General features: G+C 46.1%; 2 protein-coding genes and 1 long non-coding RNA gene across 4 annotated transcripts; all 3 read right to left on the bottom strand.

Annotated features, from left to right (window-relative positions):
* Window positions 1-621: 621 nt before the first annotated feature.
* LOC123131218 (uncharacterized) lies at window positions 622-1,858 on the bottom strand. Of its 2 annotated transcripts, none has more exons than XR_006464104.1 (2): window positions 1,349-1,858; window positions 622-1,275 (listed from the first exon to the last, which is right to left on the bottom strand). It is a non-coding gene; the product is annotated as an uncharacterized lncRNA (long non-coding RNA). The 2 variants fall into 2 exon arrangements; XR_006464103.1 differs by having other exon boundaries at window positions 622-1,272.
* Window positions 1,859-3,426: 1,568 nt separating this feature from the next.
* LOC123131217 (uncharacterized) lies at window positions 3,427-4,335 on the bottom strand. The gene has a single exon (XM_044550940.1). It carries the CDS (start codon window positions 4,128-4,130, stop codon window positions 3,585-3,587), a length of 546 nt encoding a protein of 181 aa, XP_044406875.1. The 5' UTR covers window positions 4,131-4,335; the 3' UTR covers window positions 3,427-3,584.
* Window positions 4,336-20,734: 16,399 nt separating this feature from the next.
* LOC123131216 (uncharacterized) lies at window positions 20,735-21,525 on the bottom strand. The gene has a single exon (XM_044550939.1). It carries the CDS (start codon window positions 21,424-21,426, stop codon window positions 21,133-21,135), a length of 294 nt encoding a protein of 97 aa, XP_044406874.1. The 5' UTR covers window positions 21,427-21,525; the 3' UTR covers window positions 20,735-21,132.
* Between the last annotated feature and the right edge of the window lie 2,414 nt (window positions 21,526-23,939).

Here is a 23,939-nt window from a genome sequence, read left to right as displayed (position 1 = left end):
GACTTCTCTATTTTTAAATTTGAGCTTCATGATTTTTTGCGTGTTCTTCTCTTTACTTTTTGGATAGCCAATGTGTGTGTTTTGCCGTAAGCGAATATTTGAACTATTTGCGGCAGAGAATATGAACTTCGCATCCACATCTTTTGTCTTCAAGAAATGCTCGCTTTTTTGCTTCAAATTTTGAGCTTCTATGCTCTATTTTTTGTGTAATGTAGAAATTGTAAAAATTAAATTGTGATTGCTGATCAAGGACTGTAAAAAGGATCAGCGGGTGAAACAATATCAGATTTTGTTCAGAGACTGTAGTAGAACATCTAAAAACTGAATACTTGGAAATAAAAACGGAACTACTAAGCAGTCGATACATCGCAGCCGGACGGTCTCCACTTGGTCTACCGCATGTACAGTTGGATCAGTACGATCATGCACAAATCATCCAGTGCATGTCGTGTGTATAGCAACACTCAAATAAAAATCAAAGTGTCAGTAGAGGAGAGTTCAACTTGAACTTCTCATCCACCCAGACTGATCCTTCCTTTTTTTAATACAATTATACATGGATGCATCCCAGGCCTACATATGTTAGTGCACTTCATCTTTCTTAACTGAAGAAGAATACAATTGGACTGACGTAATGTATTCTTTTTAAAGCAAATACCTTCCTGAAGAGAAAGGAACACCATGTTCAGACTTACAAATATCTTCCTGAAGAAAAGTGTAAATGTATTAATCCGAATGTACCTAGCAACACTCAGACTTTAGTTTTGACCAAGCATTCTAGATGCCGGCCACCGCGAAGTCGCTGCCATTTTTTATTCGAATGACCATGAGAAATTTACTCGAGTTGCCATTGATGCTGCCGCTCCTGCATCATCATATTGCCTGAACTTCTCTGTGTCTTTCTTGCGTGCACACGCGTATGAAGGTATTGCCTTATGCTTCTAGCTTGGTTTCTCTTAACACCTTGTGGCTGTCGTGTGCACACAACCATCACACACGCTATGCCCGTGAACAGGACACAAGCACAAATGCGTCGTCGGACTGCATAGGCTCACCGGCCGAACTTCACAGGCTCCTTCTTCCTTCCAGCCGAGCTGCGCCTAGCGCCGGCGAGCAAGACCACGCCTCAGGCCAGCTCCGTTGGTCGCTGACCAGCAGGATGATGCCACAGGCCAACGACGAACTGTGTGTACGCGCCGCAAAACTGCAGCCTCCCCAGCTCGTGCGTGCCATGAGCAACCTCGTTCATGGACTGAAGAGAAGCCACCGGAGCTACTGCCCCATTCTTTAAGATCAAATCCAAGGAAAATTAAGGAGGTGGAGTATAGAGGACGTGGAGGGATCTCACCGTTAACCTCGCCGACGGGCGCGGCAGGGACAGGGGTCGAGGATGGCTAAGGGGTGGGGCTCGGTGGCCTCGGGCGGCAGTGGGAGGCGCCTCTGGACCGGAGGGAGCCGGTGGGAAGAGCGCGGGGACCGGGTGGGCGGGTGGAGCGCGTCTGGATCGGGTGCCATGCGCCGGAAAAGGTGGTGCGGTGGCCTCGAACCGGAAGTAGTTGGGGCGGCGACACGCTAGGAGGAAGCGCCCTTAGGAGGAGGCAGGGCGGCGGCGCGCCCTTAGGAGATGGGGCGGCGGCAAGCCGGCGGGTGGGCGGCAGCCGGAGGTTGGCTGGCGGGTTGTTGGGAGGGTTGAGAGAGGTTGCGGGAAGGTGGGTGAAGGGAAGGGGCGGCGGAGGAACCACGGCAGCGGCGGCTGGGGGAGATGGAAGTGCGTCGGCGGCGGGGAGGATCCGCGGGAGAATGGGGATGCGGGAGTGTGGATAAGGTAAGCGGGGGTGGTGGTGATTTTTTTTTTTCTGTTCGGTGGAAATTTCTGAGTTCGGGAGCATCTCCACGGCTCCTTATAGTGCCAACCGTGATCCAAATAGTTATTTTGATCCCAGAGTTAGAATAGTGATACCCTATATATATATATATATATATATATATATATATATATATATATATATATATATATATATATATATATATATATAATTGATTTCTATTTGTTGAGGGACAAAAAATATATTTTTCTCATATATATATATTCAATTTCTATTTGTTGGTCATTAAAATACAACTAGGTTGATTCCACTTGCCTTAGGCCTCCTTTGGTTTAGAGGAATCTTGTACGAATTTCATAGGATAGGATTTCTATAGGAAAGATTTCTTTAGAGCCCCTTGGTTTGTAGGAATGGAATCCTATTCCTGTGAAAGAATTCTTCCTATCCTTCACATTTCATAGGAAAATAAACATTAGCCTAGACTCAATGGAAAAAATCCTATGATGGTGAATTAAAGAGCATCTCCTTTCCTATTCCTACTCATAGGATTTGAGATACATGTCATCTCATTTCTTATGACTTTCCTATTGCTATGATTTTCCTATCCTATGAACCAAAAGAGGCCTTAGTCATATTTTAGTGTATGAAATGAACTCGTAGCATGACCATGTTGCCTTGTCATAGTTTAAATGTCTTAGGGCAAACTATGTGATCCAATATGAAGTAAATGCTATTGATGTTTGACGTATGCAAATTAAGAAGTTGTTGACACATATATCAGGCCACAAAACATAGGTTCACCCCATAATATGTTAGGAATGCCAACACCATGCAGGGATTGAGTCAAATCTAGATAATTTGAATGTCTTTGTTTTGTAATATTTAATTTATAGGGTGACTCCTGCGGTATTGGCATTTAAACTCTTAGTTGTTAATCTCTAGACTCTGGAATAAACTAGTGGTATTTTTTGTATGGTTCCATATGTTTAGTCATGTCATTTCCATGCATTGTAATATATGATGCTAACAAATAAGCGTAATTAACCAATTACTTGTCAGTAGAGTATATTTGAAAAGTCATTTTGGAATGCAATAAGCAAATATAAATGCAATGAAAAAACTTAAAAAGACCCTTTTCATTAAGAAAGAGTTTTGCAAAAATAAATGCAAAGTATAAGCTGAGGGTCGTTTATCGGATACTTGGCTTACGTATCACACAAGCTGAGCCTCTCACTGATGCACTCAGCTTATAGGCAACATCACCGCGTAGCCTTCAACCATTTCCGTGATTGCCACGTGACACGAACCTTTGCCAGGATGGTTATGTAAACCGTGATCTTTTTGTGGTATATGCTGAGCTTTTTTTAAAGCCGAGCATAATTTTTGTCACTCTCGGCTTATGTTCATATAAGCCGAGCACAATGTTTTCGGTCGTGTTTTATTCTTTTAATACTCGGCATATAGGTTTATAAGCAGAGAACGCTTAATTAGCCTCGGCTTATATCCAGATACACGGCAACTTAACTGAGACCATCTTTGTAATGGTATTTTTTTGTTTACACCCATGCAATGTATGATCGTTAAGGAAAAGGAACGCCCTTCTATTTATATTTTAATAAAGAGATGAGAAACATATCACCGGTCATAACTTTTGGTATGCCAAGCAGCTGATTTCCGGCGAGGAAACATAACTGATAAAGTATTGCTTTCCACAACTAAACAAGAAAAACTACACAAATCTCGTCGGAATCGTGGGGTCTAATTTGCACGGGCGAGGTTCCCCCACCTCTGATAAAATATCGCCTTCCACAACCAACCAAGAAAAACTACACTAGCTTCCACAACCAAGCTGATAAAGTCGCCGGGACGCTCGCCGGCCGTGGACATGGCGGAGAGCCTGCTCGTCCTGGGGATTAACCCGCCCGCGCGCCTCAGGTGCTGCGACTGCTGCGCCGCGGGGGACGGCGCGAGTGCCCTGCGGGCGCACTGCCGGCTGTTCATTCGCTTCGGGCCCAGACGGCGGATGGACGCCGGGGAGGCGGGCTTGCTGCTGCCGGCGAGGGCCGCCTGCTTGCGCGCCGTGTGGAGGCTGCACCGGAGCGAGCCCGGGTGGTTCGTCTTCGTCGAGGAGCACGTGCAGGACTGCCGGCTCCTGGTGGAAGACGGAGACGAGCCGCTGACGGACTTGCCCGGCGAGTGGGTGGCGTCGCCGCGGGCGAGCTTGGCGCGGGTGGGTGAGGTGGAGCGGCAGTTTGGTGTCGAGAGCACAGGCCCGCTGGGCCGACTGCCAGCCGCCGTCGCCATGAGAGATCGAGGAGCGTGAGCAGTTGAAGCCGGGTGCGTGGACGGGACGGAGGTTTTGGTGTCACTTGCGGTGGTTTGGTAAGACTTTGAGAGTACTAGACGAGCTTCAGTGGGCGAGATTTTTATAGAGACGAGCTTCAGTGGGCGAGATCTTTATAAAGACGAGTATGTAGGAACATTCGGATCAAGACATGGGTGGTGATTGGTGAGGACCTCAACGACGTGGCACCTCAGCTTTGCTTGAAAGCCGGCCGACCTCAGACATCACTGGAGCGCGCTGTGATCCTGCCGCTTTTGTTGCTACTGCTCTCCGCGTTTGCCATCTGGCTCTCCTTCCATTCTGGTCGACCGCACGAACAGACGTAGCCGTCTCTTTTACTGCCATCCGTTTCTCTTTCGCTTTCATTCTTCTGTCTTGCTCTTACCTGTATCGGCGCATTTTACTGTGAACTGCCGAGTGCCGAAAGATCATCACTGACGGACGAGACTTGCCTGCTTCCCGCGCGTGCCCATCCGTGCTTCCGTGTACGAGGCTTAATTTGATTGAAATAAAATATGACCCGGTCCTATCATTTTAAAATCAGGGGAGAAGATGATTAGATTAGAAAAAAAAAAAACAGCCGTAGGATGAAGTGGGACCACGAATGAGAGCATGGGAAGGAAGCAGGCAAGTCGTATCCATCATTGATAAGGCCTGCGTTTGACAACAAAGTAGTGCAAAAACTGTAGTATTGAAAAACTATAGTATTTTAAACTATAAAAACTAGATACCACACAGTTTTTACATATCAAAGTATTTTATAGTATTGAGAATACTATGACGTGTTTGGCTGGTGCTCATTTACAACGACGTAAGTTAGCTAGATAGCCGTTTCACACTTGCAACATGCATGTCCTTAGCTTGCCTTCCAAACTGAACGGTCATGCGCGCACAAACAGACCAGGCGGCATGCTGGGCATCAGCCGCGGCACCGGAATATTGCGCCGGCGCTCCGGCTCGGCTGCGCTTGGCCAACAGTGACGCATAGTGGCGAGCCGGCTAGGGCGGCGAGCGAAGGCACGGGCGGCGGTCGGCAGCAGCACATGCGTGGCCAGCAGCGACAAGCAAGGCCGCAGCATGACAGCGCGGCACACGTACGGCCCGATATGACCGCACGCAACTAGCATGTACATGCTCAGCCAGCAATTTCTTGTGGACTCGCGTTGCAGCCATTAGCACGACCATTGCTAGCCAGAGGACTGACCAGATGCGCACGGGGCATAGGAAGAGAGAACCAGGAGTTCAAGCGGAAGAACCATAGACATCATTTTTCGTTCTCTTGGCTTGTCCATGGCTGACAATCTCAAACAAGAGCGGCGGCCTGCAGCGAGGAAGGCAATAACGAATAGATTTGTTTTCTTGCTTGCTCTTTTTTTAAAAGGGATTGTGGTTTTTTTTAATACAGCGAAAATACGTACTATGGCTTTTATTTACGAGAAAAACTTCTAATCTATTCATCTTTAATCATGATAGTACAACGAACACTAGAAATAATAAAAATTACATCCAGATCCGTAGACAAACTGGCGACGACTACAAGCACTGAAGCGAACCGAAGGCGCGCCGCTGCCATCGCCCCTCCCTCGCAGGAGTCGGGCAAACATTATTGTAGTAGATAGTCGGCAAGTCGTCGTGCTAAGGCCCCATGAAACCAACGCATCAGAACAGCAACTGCCGCAGATGAAGATTGTAGATCAAAAGAATCCAACCTGAAGACACACGAACGAAGAGAAACGATGAACAGATCCGAGCAAATCCACCAAAGACAGATCCGCCCGAGACGCACATCCACACGCCCATCGGTGATACTAAACAGATAACCGAAACGGGGGCTAGGCGGGGAGACCTTTATTCCATCTTCAGGGAGCCGCCGCCGTCTCGCCTTCCTGAACAGGACACCAATAAAGCTAAAAAGCAGATCTAAAAACGGTGCCCTCCCACCGGCAAGGGCCGAGATCCACTCCGCCTCCATGGAGGGCCACCGGAGACGGGACGGACCGGCACCGGCGCCGGCAGGAGGTAGAGAATCCTTGTATGTTTGGAGGCGGCTGTAGCCGACATACTATGGCTTTGGCAATACTACAGTTGTAAATACCATAGTTTTTTGGGTTGCCAAACAGCTTACAGTAATTTAAACCGTTGTAATTTAGAAAACTGCAACATTCCAATAATACTTAGAAAAAACTGAGCCATCAAATGCAGTTAATTCTCATAGATTTAATAACGACGGGCTTTAAGGTCAGTCGTGTGCGGCCAAACTTGTTTTGACCCTTTTGATAGTTGAGCAAGATTTGACCCCGGTTCCAAAATAATAACAATATGGATCTGACCCTTTTTCTACCTCCGGGGTCGATGGCTGTAGGGTAGACGGCCTACCGCTAAGGCCACTGGCGGTAGGATTAGCGGCAGGCTCGGTCAACTGGATGGTGGGCTGACGTGGACTCAACCCCCCTTCCTCTTCCAAAAAAAAACCCTATTGTATGTAGGGAGGGGGAAAACCTATGGTAGACAATGCAATCCTACCGTCGAAAAGGCTGGCGGAGGCAGTGCACTCCTACCGCTAAGTTTCTCAGCAGTAAGTTGGTAAAACTACTGTATTTGAAATCGATTTTTTTCTTACGGTAGGAAATGCAACCCTACCGTCGGAACTATGGCCTTAGAGTCCCATCCCATTTAAATGTTGATTTTCATTCTTCAAAACTTACATATCACATAAGCGGAGCCTATCACTGATACACTCAGCTTATAGGCAACATCGCCGCGGAGCCGTCAACCATTTCCATGATTGCCACGTGACACGAAGCTTTGCCGGGTTGGTTATGTAAACTATGATCTTTTTGTAGTATATGCCGAGCTTTTCTTGTAAGTTGAGCATATGTTTTTATCACTATTGGCTTATGTTCATATAAGCCGAGCCCATTGTTTTCGTCGTGTTTTATTCTTTTAATACTTGGCGTATAGGCTTATAAGCCGAGAACGCTTTACGCTCGGCGTATTGTCATTGCCGTGTTTTCTTCTTTTAATATTTAACATATCAATAATGCTAAACATACAAAGAGTTACACGCAATTACACGCTGACTAGGAATTTTTCCATCTACTAACCAATCATAAACTTGCCCCCCTGATTTTCAGGGGGGTGAGCCGCCTCCCCATCTGTTGACCAATCAAATTAACCCTTTTTGTAAAATCTTGTAACTCGTTTGTACGTGTAGCATTACTCCTCAACATATAGGAGCCGAGAACCCATGAATTTATGCTTGGCTTACATACAAATACACGGCAACTTAAGTGAGACAATCTTTTGTCTACACCCGTACAATGTATGATCGTTAAGGAAAAGTAACGCGAGAGCCCTACTATTTGATAATTATTGGTATGCGAAGCAGCTGATTTCCGGCGAGGAAAGAGAACTGATAAAGTATCCCTTTCATCACAACCATAAAAGAAAGAGAAAACTACACAAATCTGGTCGGAATCGTGGGATTTAAATCCCCCGCGCGAGGTTCCACAACCAAACAAGAAAATCTACGCTAACTTCCACGACCAAACTGATAAAGTACAGCTTGTCGCCGGGACGCTCGCCGGCCGTGGACATGGTGGAGAGCCTGCTCGTCCTGGGGATTAACCCGCCCGCGCGCCTCAGATGCTGCGACTGCTGCGCCGCGGCGGACGGCGCGAGGGCCCTGCTGGCGCACTGCCGGCTGTTCATTCGCTTCGGGCCCAGACGGCGGATGGACGGCGGGGAGGTGGGCTTGCTGCTGCCGGCGGCGGCTGCCTGGTTGCGCGCTTTGTGGAGGCTGCACCGGAACGAGCCCGGGTGGTTCGTCGGGGAGCACGTGCAGAAGCGCCGGCTCCTGGTGAAAGACGGGGACGAGCCGCTGACGGACTTGCCCGGCGAGTGGGTGGCGTCGCCGGCGGTGACAGGGGATGGGTGAGGCGGAGCGGCAGTTGGGTGGCGACAGCACTGGCCCGCTGGGCCGACTCGCAGCCACCGTCGCCATGAGAGATCGAGGAGCGTGTGCAGTTGAAGTCGGGTGCGTGGAGGGGACGGAGGATTTGGTGTCACTCTGCGATGGTTTGGGAGACTGTGAGTTGTAAACCTGAGTGAAGCGGGTTGGCCTAAATTTATAGGGACGAGCTTCAGTAGGCGAGATTTTTATGGAGACGAGTGTCTAGGACCTGAACGACGTGGCGCCTCAGCTTTGCTTGAAAAGCGGCCGACCTCTGGAATGCATGCACGGGAGCATCGGTGTTTGTGGAGTACGCGGGAAGGGATCGTGGAGCCGGCGATGGTGGCAGAGCGCGTCGTGATCCGGCCGCTTTTGTTGCTACTGCTCTGCGTCTGGCTCTCGTTCGATTCTGGTCGACCGAACGATGAGACGTGGCCGTCTCTTTCAGTTTCACTGCCATCCGTTTCTCTGTCGCTTTCTTTTTTCAGTCTTGCGTGCATCGGGGCATTTTACAGCGAACTGCCGGGTGCCGTTGTCGGAGCCTTTGTTAATCCTCACAGATTTTAATCACGACAGGCTTCAAGTGCAGCCGTGTGCTGCTCCGGTGACCATGGCCATGTAATGTTGCGGTCACGGGAACGGAAACAGCTCTACGTGCCGCCCCGACCCGCCATTGTCTGCCTCCGTGCGCTGCATCACTCACGATTGTTGATGATCAGATGGCCTACTGATTAAAGATGAGCGACGAAAGGCGTCCCAGCCTTTTTTTCCCCGACAAAATTTCCCTTCTATTTAACTTTATACTTATTGTAAAAGTTTTATTAGCCCTAAAAATAAAGTACTACTTGCATGCCCCAGGGAGGAGGTTTTGGAAGGATTTAATCATGGCGCTCCCCTGATTCGAACAACACAAATGATTTCAACGAGGTATAAGTATGCTCCAACTTCCCTGTCATGGCATGACGAACACTTAAATGAGTACTCCCTCCGCTCCATATTACTCGTCGCAGAAACGGATGTATCTAGAACTAAAATACATCTAGATATATTCATACCTGCGACAAGTAATTCAAAACGAAGGGAGTAATACACAACAAATTTTAATATTGATATTTCTATTAACCAAGGACCATGAACTAATACCCTTTCATATTATGACACTGATACAATCAAATCACATGTTTCTTATTCAGTGATCTACATGCAAATTTACATTATATCATTCTTATATAGCTATCATTCTTGGACTAGTCTTATAACCTGTGCACATTACCACTTCCTATTTATAGACTCCTAAAACGATATAAGTGAAGCATGAGAGGGCAATTATTTCTATAAAATATAATCACCGCCATGCTCTTGAGCAATTGCCTAACTCAAGAAATATAAGTGAAGCACATACTGTATTCTAATAAATCATGATGAATGTGTGTCTCTTTCAAAAACTGTGTCCAGCAAACAATGATTATGGAAAACTAAGAAAAAACAAGCAAACAAAACTATGGCACAAGACGCTCCAAGTAAAATTTATATAATGTGATGAATAAGAATATAGCTCCAAGGCCAGATATTATCCAGAAGGGAAACTTCTAATTAGGTATATTTCATTGGCTTCACAATTTTTTATGTCTCATCTGTAATTTAATTGTTAAATGCAGATAGTATAGACAAGTTTTCTCTCGAAAGAAAGGCACCATTATAAGATGCTCAAGACGACTTGAGTTGGGAGAAGATTCAGAGCTTGTTTGGCAATCAACCAACTCCGCAAAATCCGAGGATCTGTGGAGCACCTAGTTCCTAGCTTCGCGATTTTCCACTGCAGCTCCGCCTACTTCAGGAGAGGAATCGTGGAGCGGAGGGACTCCGAACATAGCCTCAATATGATCGAGGCAAGAGGATTGATAGAACATTATCATTCAATATGATTTGATATTATTTGGCATTATGTTCTACTTAAAAGTTTTAATTCTATTTTTAGTCATGTAGGTTACTGAACCTTGATGTCTGATGATCTGTTTTGGAATTTGGGAATGCAAGACATCCTTTTAAAGTAATTTTCTACTTTGCTTTAGCCTTACATTAAGCAATTTGACTGTTTCATTTTGTGCTTACAAATCGATTTCTATTATGTTTGGCAATTTGTGTTACAAACTGTGAAATACACCTTCATTTAATGCATGTAGTGCATCAGGGAAACATTAGCTCCAGCTCCGCCCCTGTTCATAGATACACTTAGCTTATAGGCAACACCGTCACGGAGCCATCAACCACCTCCGTGATCGTCACGTGGCACGAACCTTTGCCGGGATGGTTATGTAAGTCGTGCTCTTTTTGTGGTATATGCCGAGCATTTTCTGTAGGCGAGCATACTTTTTGTCACTCTCATCTTATATATATGTTCATATAAGCTGAGCCCATTGTCTACTTATATGTTAATATAAGCTGAGCCCATTGTCTTTGCTGTGTTTTGTTCTTTTAATACTCGGCATAGTCTTATAAGCCCAAAACCCATGAATTTACGCTCAGCTTATATCCAGATACACACAACTTAAGCGAGACAATCCTAGTAACGATTGTTTTGTTTAACCTGTACAATGTATGATCGTCAAGGAAAAGGAACGCCCTACTATTTGATAGAGATGAGAACCAACTCACCGGTGATATTTATTGGTATTCCAAGCAGCTGATTATCCGGCGAGAAAACATGACTGATATAGCATCACCGCCTTCCACAACCAAACAATGAAAACTACACAAATCTCATCGGAATCAGAACTGATATAGCATCATCGTTAAGGAAAAGGAACGCCCTACGGAGTATTTGATAATTATTGGTAATGCCAAGCAGCTGATTTCCGGCGAGGAAACAGAACTGATAAAGTATCGCCTTTCACAATCAAACAAGAAAAACTACACAAATCCCGTTGGAATCGTGGGATTTAAATTCCCCGTGCGAGGTTCCACAACCAAACAAGAAAATCTACACTAACTTCCACAACCGAACTGATAAAGTACAGCTTGTTCGCCGGGATGCTCGCCGGCCGTGGACATGGTAATTAACCCGCCCGCGCGCCTCAGGTGCTGCGACTGCTGCGCCGCGGGGGACGGCCTCAGGGCCCTGCTGGCGCACTTCCGGCTATTCATTCGCTTCGGGCCCAGACGGCGGATGGACGGCGGGGAGGCGGGCTTGCTACGGCCGCCGGGGGCCGCCTGCTTGCGCGCCTTGTGGAGACCGCACCGGAACGAGCCCGGGTGGTTCGTCGAGGAGCACGTGCAGAAGCGCCGGCTCCTGGTAAAGGACGGGGACGAGCCGCCGACGGGTTTCCACGGTGAGTGGGTGGCGCCGCCGCCGGTGATATTGACGGGGGTGGGTGAGGCGGAGCGGTAGTTGGGTGTCGACAGCGTGCAGGCCCATTGGGCCGACTCGCATCCGCCGTCGCCATGAGCTACTCCCTCCGTCCGGGTTTATTAGGCCTAAAGACAACTTCTCTTAGATCAAGACACATTAATTCTTCCATTCCACTCCCAATGCACTCTCTCACATGCATGTAGCTAATTAAAAAAAAACAGGCATGAAATGTATTAATTTTCAGCCATGGCACCAACAACAATGGCTCTCGATGCAACCAATGAAATGGTTGCATGCATGCACCTTTCCAAAGCGGGGCCTTATAAAAGAGGACATGCTTGTGTTGCTGAGAGGCCTAATAAATCCGGACGGAGGGAGTAGATGAGATATTTAGGAGCGTGAGCAGTAGAAATCGGATGCGTGGAGGGGATGGATGTTTTGGTGTCACTTGCGGTGGTTTGGGAGACTGAGAGCTGTAAACCCGAGTGAAGCGGGTTGGGTGAGATTTGTAGAGACGAGCTTCAGTGGGCGAGATTTTTATAGAGATGACTATCTAGGAACATTCGCATCAAGACATGGGTGCTGATTGGTGAGGACCTGAACGACGTGGCACCTCAGCTTTGCTTGAAAACCGGCCGACCTCTGACATGCACGGGAGCGCGTTATCCGGCCGCTTTTGTTGCTACTGCTCTCTGCGTTTGCCATCTGGCTCTCCTTCGATTCTGGTCGATCGGACGTACAGACGTGACCGTCTCTTTCACTGCCATCTGTTTCTGTGTCGCTTTCTTTTTTCTGTCTTCCCTGCACCGGCGCATTTTACTGTGAACTGCCGAGTTCCAAAAGATCATGGCGGGAAAGCCGGAGAAAAGTCTCGTGCATGGGAGAGCCCGACTGCCCGAGAGCCCTTGATTTGCTTTGAGATCCGGAAACATGCATGCATAGGTAATCAAAATTAGCCAGCTGTTTCTTTCACCACATGCAAGGACACTGTTTAACTATGCAGCCTTACGCTTCACTATCCTGTACTTTTTCATCATATTCCTAAGTTTAAGTCTATTCTGTCTTTTGTACCCAAAAGCCTAAGTTATAATTTGTTTGCATATTTGGGTTTATGATAATGCAGACTTTAAAACCAGACCACTTCCGAATATATTTAAATGATTTTAAAAATACAAATTTTGAAACATGGTGATTCAGTTGTCAAAATAATAATTTCTAAAAGTATATTCAATATCGGTCTTGTTTTAAAGATCTTGTCAGAAAAAACACAATTTAAAAAAAAATGTAAGTCAAACTTTTATTTTAAAATATATTACACCTCTATTTATCTAACTGAAACTAAACGAATAGGAAATAATATGTGATTGCATGTTACAGGAGAGAGAAAACACTATGCACATGATGCTAGAGATCCCATACATCATTAAATTAAAACAAAATGATGGATGCATGCACGGGACCTCCCATGTATGGTGGAAAATCCTCTCTCGAGAAAGCCATCCTCGGAGCTTTAGTTTATCCTCACAGATTAAATCACGACAGGCTTTGCAGCCGTGTGCTGCTGCAGTGACCTGGCCAAGTACTGTTCTGATCTTTTTCTTCTTCGTTTGATTAATGACATTTCATTGAATTAACATACGGACTACAGAGGTAATACAACAACATCGAAACAATATCCGGCCTCTGCAAAGCATGAGTCACAGTGTTGAATATATGGTATAGGCTATCATATGGTTAAGGTCTTTTCCTAACAACCATTGTTTCCTTGTATAGTTAAGGATGTGAGCTACCCCTTGTACATATACATGTGTGTGTCTGCTTGTGCACCCGATCAATTATCATGAGTTGCATTGCCAAACTACATGGTATCAGTTACCCTCTGATCCAAACCCTAGCCATCCGCTCCCTGCCGCCGCATCTTCTGCACCTCTCTCCATCTCCTACCCTCTCCACCTACAGTCGCCGCCCCTCAGCTGCTGCTGCTCCTCTCCACGATTGCCTATTCTCAAAACCCACCCCGATCGCCACCCCAAACCCGATCGCTCCTCCCTCCAGTTAACCACCCTGATCGCTACCCAACCCCGATCACCACCCAACCCGATCGCTCCTCCCTCTAGATAGGCCGCCGCCACTATTTCCTCTACTTAAGTCACTACCGCTACTCCTCTCGGCTAAGGCCGCACCACTGCACTTCCTTGTTGCGCCGCCATGGTTCCCCTAGTTCCTCCATCTCTGGTGCCTCTAACCCCTTTGTCGGTCCCGACCCTCCCTCTGCCACTGACATCCGCAATGTCAACATCTTCGATCGCGTTCCCATGCGGCTTGATCAATCCACCTCCACCTACTATGCCTGGAAAACCTACTTCTCCTTGGTCTTCCGCGAGTACTACCTCCATGATCACATCGACGACTCCATTAGCGCAAGTCTCATGATGGGCGACGCCGAGTGGATGGCCATCGATGCCACGCTTATCCACTGGTTCTACCACCATCTCGGAGGACCTCTTCCACACAGTCGTACGCGACTACGATGATGCCTACTCCATGTGGACGAAGCTCATGATTGTTTTCCCTCGGCGGCTATTCTTCGAGTGGCATTAGCATGACTTCTCTATTGATGACTATTGCATGCACCCGAAGATGCACTCTGATGACCTCCGTGACATCGGAGAGGTGATCTCCGATGAGCTCCTTCCTAGCACCCTCGCCACTGGCCTCAATGAAGATTTTGGCAATGCTGCCTCCAACCTCACCTTGCTGCCCTCGCTGACCTTCCAAGAGGTCGTGGCATACCTGTGCTTGGAGGAGCGCCAGATGACGTAGGTGAAGGCACTAAAAAAGCGCTTGCTGGGAAGCAAACCAATATTTATTTTTATTTTTTTCTTGTGTGTCAATATGGTTATTGTTGTTGTAACGATCATAATGTGCCAAGAGTAGCCTTGAGGATGTTTACAAAGTACTTTCTTATAATTTCTCTATTAGGCCCTAAGTTTTCAGAATGTTTGAAGTTCCGGAAGTATGCATTTAAATTAGATTACAACGGTCATTCTGGTTTGATAGATTATTGCTATGTTTTTGTTATCTGCTTATACTTGAGTATCCATGGTTTATATTGGGGGATATAAATTGTGGAAATGAAAGTATACAGTAGCTATTGTTTGAAAATAATTATGCAAAATGTCTTGATAGTACATGTAAGGTGATTTATTTTTACAAGAGTTTAAGCTCGGGGATGCTCAAGGCACCCGAAGGAAATATTCAAGGAGACTCAAGCGTCTAAGCTTGGAGATGCCCCGAAACGTGATAATTTATAGGGTGACTCCCTCAATATTGGCATTCAAACTCTTAGTTGTTAACTTTCTACTTTAATAACAAGTGTTACCTCTAGACCCCAGAATATAGTGGTCATAGTTTGTATACGGTTCCATATATTTGTTCAGGTCATTTCCATGCATGTTAATATGTGAAGTTTTATTTTTGCGAAATATGTTAATATGTGAAGTTAACAGATAAGTGTAATTAACCACTTGTCACCAGAGTATATTTCAAAAATCATTTCAAAATGCAATAGAAAAAAAATTGAAAAAGCCATTTTTCATTAAGAAGTAGTTTTGCAAAAAATATGCAAGGTATAAGCCAAGTGTTGTTTACCGGGCACTAGGGCTTACGTGTTACATAAGCCGAGCCTCTCATAGATACACTCTGCTTATAGTGCACACCGCTGCGGAGCCATCAACCACCTCCGTGATTGTCACGTGGCACAAATCTTTCTTGAGATGGTTATGTAAGTCGTACTTTTTTTGTGGTATACTAGTAAGCTTGCACGTGAAACGCACGTCTTGACTAAAACTTCTTTTGAAGGTTCATCTACTCCTAATCAAAAACACATTGTTTGTAGTTATATTTCTTCATGGCAGATGTCTGCATGTGCAATACTGTTATAAGCTTAGCAAGAAATTTTCTCGGTCCCCTCTTAAACATGTGTGAACAAAATAAGCTACTAATCTCCTCTTAAATCAAACCAATGCCCCCTTGATCAATAATCGGAGCATTCCCGCACAACAACCTCACGACAATCTTCTCTTTATCAGCCGCTCACCATTTGTGTCGCCACCATTGACGACATCTTGGGCACACTACACCGGCTCTGGCAGCAATGAAGGCGATGGTAGATTCCGTTGGACTGTTGCACATGGTACCAGACCAAGCTGCTCACCCCAACCATGAAAGCGACCACCCGCAACAAACATTAGATGGTCATTATGTGTTGCAAAGCAACTCAAGCACATGTATTGGTTGAAGTTTCACGACTGTAGTGGAGAAAAATAGTCTTAGTCGTTGCATAGAACAAGAAGGATCTGATGCTTCAATATCGAGCAAAATAGTGTACTATCCTCACCAGTATCGAGCAACATATTTTCTCTCACATTCTCTGTTGGTTTAAAAACATGGCTAGCTGAATACTCCTAGACCGGGGTTTGAAATATTCTACAAAGGTAGTTTTAAAGAATCTTGTAATGATGCGTGAAAACATCAGATTGTCAAAAAATAATTACACATCACAATAAGCAGGCAAGGAACCATGCCATGATTTCGGATCTTGTGTATATACTTCCGATTTTGGACAAATGGTAGGCAATAATTAAGTTCATTTTTTAAACCAATTTGTAAATCAAGGCAATACAACGTGGAATTCAAACTTCAAACATCTTCAGAAAGCCACCATCACATGATACAAACCAGACAATGTCATGTGTAATGCTCCAATAATCAGACAATCAAGATGTAGAATTATTTATAGACTCAATCTGCTTAGTGAAGACATCTTAACATGTGTTGACATTCACAAAACTGTCAGTAATGATTTCATAGATGACAAAAGCAAATTTATGCTATGCCAACAGAATTACCAGTGCATATTTTTATTGAAGTACATACATACATGTACATTCAGTATAGTCCACCGGGTTTTATTCTTGTCAGAACATGCAGAAGATTTTAATAAAAGGTAAATAGACAAATACTAATCCAAGTAATATCAACATTGGGATGCTCTGGTTTATACATCCATGCTCTGATTTCTTGTGCAATATATTTTCCAAGTAATACCAATCTGATTTCTTGGTGATAACATGATCGAGTTAAAGAAAACAAAAGACAGAACAAGATTGTGAAAATATATTGCTAATGAAAAAAATTGTTCCCAGAAAAAGGTCAGCAGCAGTACTTACTTCAGCATTACTAAGAAATCTGACTATGTTGGTTTAATGTGATCACCAATGTCCTGAATATGCAATACAATAAAGAATAGTATCATTTGTTTAGTAATAGCAAGCACAATCCATCAGATTGGAGTTCCAAGTATGAACAAGGGCTATATAACATATCCTTGATTTTGGGCCCATCCCTGTCATTCTGTATAAAATCCAATACCACAGAAATAACGAAAAAACCCTTCATTACACTGACAGTTCTTGGTCAGACTTCTATCATAAAGGCAAGTGTTGCCGCACCCGTCCATTTTAGAAATGAAATGTAGAAATGCTTGCGAAAACTTGCACATCAGAAACATGACGTAGATAATGAATCTAACCTAGGAATATATAATATAATATAATAAATATCCTATATGCTTTTGTTTCTTCTATTTTGTTTAAATATTTTCTCACTTCTATTGAATAGGATTCAAAAATCATTTCTTTAAGTGGAAACCCGCATAAAAGAGGACATCACTTATAGTTATAGACATTAAGGATATTATAGTATAAATCTAGCCTGACTCCACCCTCCTTAAAGTTTGACTAATTTGAATTACATAGGTGGTGGGGCATATTTACAACAAGTCATAACTAATACATCTGTATAAATGTTTTCTCTACATTCGCTCTATATTACAAGGCTAGCATCTTCTACTGTTGCACAGAACTGAAATCTAAAAGGAAGGTCACATTACCAAGAATTCAACTTTTGATTGATAAGCACTAAGTCGAGAGCCAAGCAATATGCAAAGATGGGAACAATAATCTCAAAAACCTTTTACCACCCTCGTCCATCTCGATGAAAGATTAAAATAACTATAGAAAATATAGATGGTACAAAATCTCGTACCATGACATGACATCACAAGCTCAACGATGGCACAACTGATGATAACTGTACACCATGCAGATTGTAGACTTTCGGAATTAACTCCACCAGCTGCTAACAAAACATAACATGTGTGTCCTAATTCCTAAATGGGCGTTGAAGGCCTACAATGATCAGAGGACCAGTCCTCTTATGGTTCTATCTACAGGGGTCCCAGTGTGTTGACAGAATCAACATGCATGTGGCCTCAAAACAGAAAGAATCATTGATTTGATAGGTAATACTTCAGATCTAGCCAACAGCAAGATAAATCATGCCAATATTTTGTATGGACAGGTTTGATAGCGATCAAAACGTACCCAATATGCATAACCTTTGGCCTGCAATCCAAAGGCATCCAAACGCCCGAGCTCTCGCAGCTCCAAGGCCCCGCCGCTGCCCCGTAGGCTCGCATCGGCGCCGTGCGCCGCCTGTCGCTGTAGTCCACCGCAACCGGAGGTTCATTGTCAAGGCCGCCACACGCCTGCCCTTCCTCCTCTCCCTTCCTTCTGTTCTTCTATACCTCCTCCTCACTTTCGAAGCTCTCTCTCCCTGGAACTGCAGCAGGCCATGGAGAAGCTCAGCCGCCGCAGCCGTCCATCCGACTTGCCGGAGCCGCCTGTCGTACAGACATCATTTAATGGCAACCGAGTCTGCATACAACCCTGCATGATTTACTACCTAAGCTATGCTCTATTATAATAGTTGATTAGAGTTATTAAACTCCCAAGAGTATATGAAATGGGCATGGCTGTACAAAATTTATACATAAGCTATACCCTGTTTCCGGAGTTGCAATCATTAGGTTGAGAAGGAACAAAACCAAATGAGATGCCTGGTGCATAGTTTTCTAGCTGAGAGCCAATCAGTATGGCATCTACATCTATGTTAGGAGGTACAATCTGCAGTTTTATGTATGATTTGGACAATCAGCCTCACCAATCATGTTTTTCGTATCACTGAAGAAAAAAGAAGGTTACAACACAAATAGTTTTTTCTTTTGCTAGTAGCAACATGAATCAAAGCTAAGAAGACCGTAAAGATCAAAGGACCTCACTGTGATTCAAAAAGTCACTGGATTGTATATCGCCTTATCAATATTTGCAACCGAAAGTTGAGAGCATTGCTCAAATGAGGCTCCCATATGCTTATGTACAAAGGACAAGTATGAATTTTGATCCCAATCAATATTTGAAAACAAAGGCAGGATATGGGAGAATGCTAATAAAGTTCCAAGCATCCAGTAGATGTAGTTCACCTGATTTTCCAGTAATATGTTTTTTGTCCCCATGATGTTATATCCAAACTGTGTTCCTGAGCCGCAAAATACCAACCCCTGTTATCATGTGTTGCGAACATATAAAAGTTCCATCCATGTATAACTCCGAGCAAAAGCAGTTTGTATGACAGGAAATGACATGTTTGGACAAAGCTCTAACAAGCACTGCATGCACAACACACTAAGCCGGTGAGACAACAGAACGAAATTAACTTACCCATTAAATAGATAGAGTAGGTCGTCCGCACTATATAGACTTACCAAATCAACTTAACAACTTACAAAATCGACACCACGCTTTGAGGACAATCTGCCCTGTATGGACAGCTTTGGCACAGGTCGTCCAATACACACATCTTTGGCACAAGTTCTCTATAAACATATGTAAAAACAGCCTTGATCACCGTTGATACAAGATTCTTAATTAGATCCATCTAAATTATCTTTCTCAGTAGTTCTTAGATTACAAGAGACCTATAATAAAACAAGTAGTACTCCTAGTTCCTTTAGTGATTTGAATCCTCACAAGTTGCAGCGATTAGGTTGAGAAAAGTAGCATTGAGAAAGGAGCTGCACCATTCCCACGACCGGGCTGGGAAGAGCCAGAAAACACAAATCAAAGATTACTTGCAAGAAGAAGAACATTATCCCACGCCACCATACATCACAAATCATAAGCTAAATATAATACATGGATACGCCTGCTTACCCTCTAGAAGGTGATCTTAATCGGTGTATACGTTTCATGGGCGGAAACTGGTCTTGGCCTTGGATCTTTGTGAGCCACGGATGACCCCGTCGCGCCGTCGCCGGCCGACGGGGACGCACCGGTTGGGGCAACAGCTACAGCAAACCACGTCGGCAGGCCGCAGTGGTGCATTCGCATGGCGTCTCTGCTCACCTGAACGTCGGGCAGCAACAATGCAGCATGGACCGGGGCGAAGCAGACGCGCATCAGCATTCAGCAGCGGAGGAGGGAACTTATTGGCTTATCTGCCTCTCAATCAGGTCGGCGGCCACGCGCTCGATGGGGCATTCGGTAACTTATAGCTACAGCGAACCACGCGTTCGATGGGGGAGGGAGGCGTTGGCGTACCTGCGGCAGCAGAGGAGGAGAGGCAGACGCGCGATGGGCGGCGGCTCCGCGGCTCCGGCTCTCCGACGGCGAAGGGCGGCAACCTGCGGCGTCTCTACCCCGGCGCGCGACGGGCGGCGGCTTTGGCTCTCCCACGGCAAAGGGCGCGATGGGCGGCGACTTGCCGGCGGCTCCCGCAGCGAAGGGCGGCGACCTGTGGCGGGGCTCCCCCGGCGCGTGAGGGGCGGTGGCTCCGGCGGCTAACAGCTGCAAGAGGAACAGCGGGGCGGCGAACGGCGCGGGAGGAGGAGGGGGCGACTGGGGACTGGGGGTCGTGCGGGCGGGAGGAGGGAGGAGGGGGCGACTGGGGGTCGTGCGAGCGGGGCGAGAGGTCGTGCGAACAGTTTTTTTTTTGAATGGCTGGGTGGGTTAGCGATCGATTAGTAGTTTAACGCGTGGTTGGCAGCGTTAAACATAGAATGATTAAGGGCCATTAGATTTTGATAATGAATGAATATGATAGTTTGGATCTGCCCTTTTCTTCCTTTTATAGTGGTAGTAGATATATGCGGAGCTTATTTTATAAGCCGGGTATACTTTTTCTCACTCTCGGCTTATATGTCCATTGTCTTTGCGTGTTTTCTTCTTTTAATACTCAACATATAGGTGCCGAGAACCCATGAATTTATGCTTGGCTTACATCCAGATACACGGCAACTTAAGTGAGAGGATCCTGGTAATGGTATTTTTTTTGTTTGCACCCGTACAATGTATGATCGTTGACGGAAAGGGACGCCCTACTATTTGATAGAGACATGAGATACAACTCACCGGTGATAATTATCGGTATGCCAAGCAGCTAATTTACGGCGAGGAAACAGAGCTGATAAAGCATCATCGCCTTCCACAACCAAACAATAAAAACTACACAAATCTCGTCGGAATCGTAGGATTTAAATTCCCCGTGCGAGGTTCCACAACCAAACAAGAAAATCTACACTAACTTCGACAACCAAACTGATAAAGTAGAGCTTGTCGCCGGGACGGTCGCCGGCCGTGGACATGGCGGAGAGCCTGCTCGTCCTGGGGATTAACCCGCCCGCGCGCCTCAGGTGCTGCGACTGCTGCGCCGCGGGGGACGGCCTGAGGGCCCTGCTGGCGCACTGCCGGCTGTTCATTCGCTACGGGCCCAGACCGCGGCTGGACGGCGGGGAGGCGGGCTTGCTGCTGCCGGCGGCGGCCGCCTGCTTGCGCGCCTTGTGGAGGCTGCACCGGAACGAGCCCGGGTGGTTCGTCGGGGAGCACGTGCAGAAGCGCCGGCTCCTGGTACAGGACGGGGACGAGCCGCTGACGGGCTTGCCCGGCGAGTGGGTGGCGCCGCCGCCGGCGAGCTTGACGGGGGTGGGTGAGGCGGAGCGGCAGTTGGGCGTCGACAGCACTGGCCCGCTGGACCGACTAGCAGCCGCCGTCTCCATGAGAGATCGAGGAGCCGGCGATGGTTTGGGTGTCACTCTGCGTGGTGCAGTTGAAGTCGGGTGCGTGGAGGGTATGGAGGTTCGGGTGTCACTCTGCGATGGTTTGGGAGACTGAGAGTTGTAGACCTGAGTGAAGCGGGTTGGCCTGAATTTATAGAGACGAGCTTCAGTAGGCGAGATTTTTATAGAGACGAGTATCTAGGACCTGAAGGACGTGGCGCGCGAGCAGACGGCAGCGACTGTGGGATCGCCTCAGCTATGCTTGAAAAGCGGCCGACCTCTGGAATGCATGCACGGGAGCATCGGTGTTTGTGGAGTACGCGGGAAGGAAGTGATCGTGGAGCCGGCGATGGTGCCAGAGCGCGTCGTGATCCGGCGGCTTTTGTTGCTACTGCTCTGCGTACGTCTGGCTCTCCTTCGATTCTTGTCGACCGAACGATCGAGACATCGCCGTCTCTTTCACTGCCATCCGTTTCTCTGTCGCGTTCTTTTTTTCTGTCTTGTGTGCATGGGCGCAATTTACTGTGAACTACAGGGTGTCGAAAGATCATCATGATCGACAAGCCGTCCTCGGAGACTTAGCTAATCCTCACAGATTTAATCACGGCAGGCTTTAAAAGCAGCCGTGTGCTGCTGCGGTGACCCTGGCCATGTACGTGCAGCCGGGTGGCACTCCACACTTAATCCGAATTGGAGGCTGAGATCATGGATCCTCTCACTTGATCTGTCCTAATTTAGTTTATGTTGTTATGTTGTAATGCACAATTATACACGGTCTGACTATGGGTCTATAGCCACCTGAGCCTTGTATGTTCTTGTCGTTATGTTGTAATGCATAATTATGCGTGGTTTGACTATGGATCTTCCTATTTATCATTTGTGAAGAAACTTTATCAGAGAGATATTACTGTATTTTGTCCTGTACAACTTGCCCCCCCCCCCCCCCCCCCCCGGCTAGCTTTGTCAAGCTCCGCCACTGCTTGTCTGTCTCATATTATCGAGTCTAATATCATATGATGTATTTTCTATTTTGCATACACCATGAGGAGTTGAGGACCTGGATGATGATTCAAGACTAGAAAAGAAAAGACGCATGGAAGCAATCAGGCAACCAATGGGTGGTACTTTGATCTCATCTCACATATTTCATTATGTGAGTTTTTAATACATGTCATTTTATTATTATTTATATATACTTGCCCTATCTCTGTATTACCGTTTCAAGAAATTACCGTATCTCGTATCATCGTATCTCTCCTTCATAGCTTCCAGTAGCTACAGAAGCAGAAAGAGATGCGACATACATCGCGCACGTGCACGCTTGTCGATTAGTTAGGGCATCTCCAATATTGACCTGTAAATTTTCTCCGGCATCCGCTCACGGATAGGGAAGCAGTCCACGGGCATGGATGATGGAGCCGGCCATCCAATGCTATCTTGTATATGTCCGCCAGTAAAAGGCAATCTTAAATTCAAATAAAAGTTTGATCCATAGCGTATGTCGGATCACACCAGTGACCAGTCACATGCCTGATCGCAACCAAAAAGAGTCAAGTATGCTTAAGTTTTTTACTTGCCCATTAGAAAAGAATATCAGTCCGTCACTCCATGCAAAAATGGAGATTTTCTACCCTGCCGGGCCGACAATCCGAGCCTCCACGCTCAAGGTGCCATCGCCGCCGCGCATGAAGCCTCCGCCTCCGCCTCCTTCTCCTCCTCCTTATCTCCCGCCTCCAACTCATCTTTCTGCTGCTGCAACATCTTGTAGCGGACAGCTTGCACGATCATCCTTGTGTCGACATCCGAAGATCCAACATTCAATGACAACATCTTGGCATCATCCGCATCGGCTGCGATCTTCACCTTCTTTTCCTCGAGCAGCGTCTTCTTCTCCTCGAGCATGAATTTCTTCTCTTCGATCATGGCCCTCTTCTTTTCGAGCGCTAGATTCTTCTCGATCACCTCCATCAATAGTTTGAACCTCTCCGCCTTTTTTCCCTCCTTGATGTCTGAGCGCTTGACATATGCCTCCTCCTTCTTGGACAAGATGTCCTCAAACTTCTTTGTCATTTTGACCGCCGCACCTTCTCGCTTCGCCCTCTCCTACTCCCACTTCTTTCCCCGAAACCTTCTTGGGTGGTTCTTTTGTTGGATCGGTTGGGTCACTAGTTTCTTCCTCGGTGGCTTGGGCGGCAGTCTTGGCTATTTATACATTCGGCCAATGATAAACAAAATTATGCACATCCGGCCATTGATCAACAAACTATGCATATCCGGCCAATGATCAACAAAACTATGCATATCTGGCTAGTGATCAGCAAAACTATGCATATTCGATCAATGATCAACAAAACTATGCATACCCGGCCACAAAACTATGCATATTTGTCAAGTGATCAATAAAACTATGCGTATCTGGTTAGTGATCAACAAAATTATGCATATCTGGTTGGTGATAAATAAAATTATGCATATTCGGCTAGTGATCAACAAAACTATTTATATCCGGCCAA

The sequence above is a fragment of the Triticum aestivum genome, chromosome 6A (genome assembly GCF_018294505.1).
Source record: "Triticum aestivum cultivar Chinese Spring chromosome 6A, IWGSC CS RefSeq v2.1, whole genome shotgun sequence".
In the NCBI taxonomy this organism is placed as follows: domain Eukaryota; kingdom Viridiplantae; phylum Streptophyta; class Magnoliopsida; order Poales; family Poaceae; genus Triticum; species Triticum aestivum.
This window is presented reverse-complemented; position numbering and strand designations above follow the sequence as displayed.